A 5,959-nucleotide genomic window follows, 5' to 3' on the forward strand; every position below is an offset into this window, starting at 1 on the left:
GAGGCAGCGGAGAACTTTTTCAGCAACTTATCACGCGGCAAATCGGTTCGCGAAAGATGATTCATCGAGGCGTAAAGTTTAAAACTCGAGCAATTGTACGTCGGAACAATGGTGAACGGCGTCACCGCGTAACGAATCGCCGCGAAAATTGATAAAATATTATTAAACGCCACCCCGGGCCGCCGACCAAGAGATAGCATTACTAATTTATTTAAATGGACTTATCTTTCCGAAGCCCCGATAGGAATGTAAATTGAACCCCACTGAATCAAGGGAGTAATGGCACGAGTAAGATAAAGATATTTTATTGCTTTGCGGTCGGACATATTTAAGCAGGATAGAAAATCTTTTTTCCACCGTACAACCATCCCCTCTCTCTCTCTCTCTCTCTCTCTCTTTCTCTCATATGCTTAGATATCACAAAAAATCGTCCACCTTTTTTAACCAAGTTAATTGAAAAAAAGATATTCTTCCTCAGAATTCACAAAAAAGTACCTTCTGAACTTTATCAATGCTCAGACGACTATCCAAACGTGTAACCTTGAACGTCAACACGAAACCGCGGCGCACGAAGCACACAGTGACAAGGAACGGAAGCTGGTGAGGGCGCGATCGTGCGGCTGGACCATCCGCAGAGGGATGAAACAGGCCTGCGAGGGTGGAAGGGACAGGAGGGAAGAGAGCGTGTGAGCCAGGGGATGGGAGAAGGTGGTGAATCCTCTTCTACACCTTGATTTACTGTCGGCGATATTTTCTCGTCGGCGCTAGTTGGCGCCTACCGCACCACCGCACTCGACAATGGTGGCCGCTTGACATTTTGTTTCGAATTATTGCCCGCCTGGCCGGTCCTTTCTATTTCGGCCTCTACCGCACGACACCGTTGCGGTCTGCTTTTTTCCCAGACAGCTCTTTGTCGAGCCGCAAACTATGCGCGAACGGTGCGCAGTATCCGCTTCGAATTCGGCGGCTGTCCTTTCACCGCGGATTTACCATCTCCCGCGACAGGACAGAAGGATTCAGCGATACCGGCGATATGCTGGACGTGTGTTTATTCTCGTGGTTGAGAAATTCGGTAAATTTGACACGTTTCCGTATTTTATACTACAAGCGGATGTATGTATTTCTATCGTAATTGCTTCTGGTATCGCGTGTGAAAAAGCTTAAAGGCGAAACGAAGCATATGTCCTAGAAAAGTGGCGTTGTGAAAATCGTTTAGCAACGTCTGATTGAGATCGATACGCCGAAACGGGGATCATCGTGAGACCGATGTAAGCTGCGTGTTCGCAGTCAAGTTACATAATCGCGACGAAACACCGTGGCTAATTGGGAATCGGGGTGACCGACGGCATTGGGACCCATCTTTCTACCAGCATTCGTATAAACTCTGACTTTCGGCCGTATACTTTTTTACAAAAATAAAGTGCTTCTTCGATTACAGTATCTTACATAGAAGTTCAAATCTTCGAAGCAAGTCTCGTTTCTTAACGAATGCAATGGAAGATGAAATATGTAAGGGTGAGTCACGTCTTGCTCGATCCGTTCATGGGAACACAGAAGCGAAGATATCGAATGATCGACGTAGCGTATGTGGTCTCGCGTCGAAGACGTGACTCGTCTGGCGAGAATCGGCAAACCGAGAAGTTAATGTCTTGGAACGGACGCCATATTAGCATATCCGCGTCCAATCGTCGCCCACGTGGCAAGGGCGCCGTGGCAAATCAGCCCGGAGCTATGACATTGTCATTATTTCACTGACAGAACAAGCATGCGCGCGATTCTCCACGGTGAAGTATCGCTAACAAGGGTGGGAAGACCGATTGTCTGATCGGAACCAAGAGGGATGAATGGCTGCGATGCTCCTTTTAAATCGAACCACCGAGCATAATGGTCAGGATCTCTTTCAAATCCACTTCCACATCCATACCGCGATTCGTTTTTATTGAATCGTTGCAGTCGTCGATTGATACTTTCGTCAACGTTTCGTGACTGTAAGAGAACGATTCCTCGAATTCGGCATCGAGTCCGTAGAGATGGAAGGGCGACGATAATAAGACGAAAGCGTGGAAGAAACGGAAGCGTCGGGGATGGATTTGCTCGTTAAATGGAAGACAGGAGCAGGCCACGGTGGAAAGAGGATGATGGGAATTTCCGAGGGGGTTCTTCCTAGTTTTATAAGGGATATGACTGTTCCCGGAGCCCGTGGGCTGCTTCGTGTTATTTATCTTTATGGACCTCGGGCAGAGGGTAAGTACACTTATTCTCGGGGTAGGGGGTTAAGGGGCGAAGTTAAGCCGAAACGAGGGCGGTAAGAGATTGTTTGTTGTATTGGCTGCGGTTTCGACGGGCTTAACGTTACCCGTTTAGGGGATTTCTCTGTGGTTTTTCTCTCGAGAGGCTGATACGTCCCTGAATAGTCTTCAGGGAGTTTTCTAGCGTGGATGTTCGATTCAACAAGTCGATATTTGCGCAAGTCACTTTCGCTGGAATATTTGTCAGTATCCTCCTTTGTAATTGTAATTTTTACGATCGTTTCTAAGAAACGTTATACGAGTAAGGTTTCTTAGGAAACAACGATCGATACAACGACGTTCGAAAGTATCCGAGTAGGGAGAGATTTCAAGTGGTCAAAAATTAATCTATTGCCGTGTAATCGGCTTTTGGGCGGTGCAGGGACAATTGTACAAAAAAGAAACGAATTAAAAAAAGTAACTTTAATACCTCTGCCAAATGAGAGAGTTATTACCATGAGGAATTAAGGACAACGAATGAAATACTGTGTAGAATAACGTTAAACTTCTGCTACGAAACCATAGAATTTATAAGATGGAGGAGAGACGAAACGAAGAAGTGGATAAGGTTTAACATTCGCAGAGTTCTCTTCACGGATATTCTTTTTATTCATTAACAACGATTCCGAATACATACAGTGCTTATGTACAGAGTGATATTTACATTGAACCGATACAACGTGACACGTCGTGATAAATAATTCTTATAAAACAAAACAGAACGTCGATGATAATTTTACACCTGTATGAAGAGTCATTTACATCTGACTTACATCGTGCACATATATCTAGAATAACGTCGTATGGGCCGCAATATTCTAAGAAATCCGTGGATCCGATATAGAATCGTTATTTGATAACGTCGAACTTCCACAGACACTATTCCATGAGTCGCTTTTACAGTATTAACGTCTCCTTTAGCGATCGAGGAAAGAACACCCTCATTTTTTTTTTTCATTAAAATTGAAAAAAAATCTTCGAGGTCGAATATATATATATACACACTACTGCAATTATTGCTGTACAGAATACTGTAGCTTTTTATCATTCTTATCCTTAAAAAGATTTATTCGTTTGTATTGGCTCGAACCCCATCTGTTTCCTTATTTTATTTCACCTCTGTCCCGATGCTTTTGATAAATTCTTAATTATCAATGTGCTCGATAGGAAGAACCAAAGAGGGAAACATAACAGAAATACACAGGTGAGCGAATCACGATTCAGCAGAGCGATGAAATAAGCAAACATTAAGCCAGGAATGGAAGTGGCGATAAGTCAAGCAATTCCGGGCAATATTAAGCCACTCCGAGCGGCAGGTTAACCCTATGTTAAGCCGTACGTCGAGCAGGAGGGGATCATAGGGGCGGATGAGGCACGGCGGGGGTGGAGCCGGGGATAGCTACGGAGGTCGCGTGTATTTAAAACGCGAATGCGCGCCAGCCGATTCACTGTTTGAAGTTAAATGGAGTGTAAATGGCAGATAACAAACCGGCACTGTTTCCGATTACGGCATTCATTGTTTCCTACCATTATGCGCGCTCCGCCGGTTTGTGTGTTAGCCGGGGTACGGTTTACGATCTATTTATTGCCGCGCCACCCCCGACACACAAATGAACGCGGCTTACGTCGCGTTCTGCCCCGCCAGAACACGCTCTCTGCCCCACCTGTGCTCCAACCCCCTCGACACACCTGCATACCAGCCAACATGAATCAAAACGTTCGGTTTTCCAGCTGGAAAAAAATATTGAGAATATTTTAAATCGCGAAAATTGTGACGGCGTAAAAGAAAATAATTGGGATTCAAGCAATACTCGAGCGATCTATCATACCCTTAAAACTAGGATAAAGTCCGATCAATCGACGATTAATCGCGATATTTACAAATTTCTCCTACCTAATATTGACTAAAGAGGGAATATCACCTTATCTCGCAAAGGTAAGATCTCTTAAGTTAATCGGTAAAGCTTCTAGCGATTAGTTCGTTATCATACACGTATACCATGTAAAATGTCGTAATCGATTAATCTCGTGAAGTACTTCAGTTAAAATGGACAAGTGCAAAAATCTCGTGAATATTTGGTTAACGAGGAGTTTATGGTAGAATACGTGATCCTGTGTATCGAGCTACGTATGTTAGGAGATGATATCTTAAAAAACTGGAAGAGCATTTATCTTCGTCCGATCGAATTTCAATTCTCATATATAAATGATCAGAATGAAAACAGATTAAACGAGCCTTATAATAAAATAACAATAAAAAATAACACGCCTGAAACAAATTCTCTCACTTCTCCTTCCAAGTTCTCAAAGTCCTTAAAATTTAAACTCCATATCCTCCCCTTCGTAAAAGAAACATCTTAATTTTCAAACGAATAGCCACTGGTCAGTATCGTGTCTTCTGTCGACGATTTCCGTCGTCACTTGCTGTGAACAGTGGTGGCTCGTCTCTTCACTTCGACCTGATCCACGATCGCGTCGCTCTCCTTATCCTGATGCGCGGTCATGTGCCTAGTCAGATGGTGCCTTTCCCTAAAGCTCTCGTCGCAGACAGGGCACCTTAGTTTCTCCTCCCTTCGCCTTCTGGCAGCTTCACCGGAGTTTTCGTTCTTATGATGTGATCTCATGTGGTACACCAGGTCGGAGGTCATCCGAAATGATAGATTGCACTTGGCGCAAACATTTTGCGCGGGCAGGGTCAACGCGGCAAACGACGAGGGCAGAAGACCAGCCACCCCAGCGGCCGTCGCCAGAAATCTCGGTCTAGTCAACGCATCCGCCATCGGTGGAAACACGGAGATCGGATTGTATGACAAATTCGGATAAACTGGTGGTAGATCCGGTCGGAAGCTGGGTATCTTTGGACTGGGTACTTTGGGTGGCTGGGCAATCTGGGGTATCTTCAAATTCTCTAGTAGACCAGGTTGACTGCTCTCGGGACTGACCAGGAAAGGATAAGACATTTTCGTGGGAAACGGCGCGTACTTGTATCCAGTAGTAGCTGTCAGTGGTACCACTGGTGGACTGACGCTGCTCTGGTACCCGGTACGATCGTCTGGCGATATGGAGGATCTTGGCGAAGTCTGTCCATCGTCGTTGAAGCCGTTCCTTTGTGCTGTCAGATTCACCTTCGTAAACGCGCTTCGAGATTCTCCATGTCTGTCGGTCGGACAGGGTATAACTGTATCGTAAACCTTGTTGCAAGTCAGATTTGGCTCCACCGCATCCGGGCAAGTGGTTAACATCGACTGATGAGTAGCAAACGCAGGTGGACTGGGTGATTTCTGTAGACGGGTGCCAGAGACGTACCTCCGAGTGTCGGTATCAGGTGACAAACCTGGTAACGTCGGAGTCAGCGTTCTCGGAGATATATATGGAGGACTTAAAGAGTTCTCCGTGCACTGCATCATCCTCCTCCTATCGGAACCACCGGTGTCGTTGTCGTAGTTCTTGATCGTGAGATTCTGCGGCAGTCTATCCGAGTCCAAGATGTTCTCCGTTGATATTTCTTCGCGAATACGATCCTTCCTGCTCGACACCATCCTCATTTTCTCGCTCTGCCGACGAGCAAGGTTCTCGTCAGGCGCGACGAGGAACGCCACGTCGAAGGAACGCTTGCTAGCGCGCTGAAGAGGATACGAAGCGTCGGAGGTGACGTCGCTGATAGACGGAGG

At 45.7% G+C, this 5,959-nt stretch overlaps 1 protein-coding gene across 1 annotated transcript in view; it reads right to left on the reverse strand.

The window, feature by feature from the left end:
* Nucleotides 1-2,873: 2,873 nt before the first annotated feature.
* LOC100743174 overlaps nt 2,874-5,959 on the reverse strand; it is a 4,413-nt gene continuing 1,327 nt past the window's right edge. Inside the window, exon 3 of the mRNA XM_024372704.2 lies at nt 2,874-5,959. This exon is cut by the window's right edge and continues 22 nt beyond it. Within this exon, the coding sequence (XP_024228472.1) occupies nt 4,706-5,959 (1,254 nt within the window). The 3' untranslated portion in view covers nt 2,874-4,705.

This window comes from Bombus impatiens, unplaced genomic scaffold (genome assembly GCF_000188095.3).
Source record: "Bombus impatiens unplaced genomic scaffold, BIMP_2.2 scf_0091, whole genome shotgun sequence".
In the NCBI taxonomy this organism is placed as follows: Eukaryota; Metazoa; Arthropoda; class Insecta; order Hymenoptera; family Apidae; genus Bombus; species Bombus impatiens.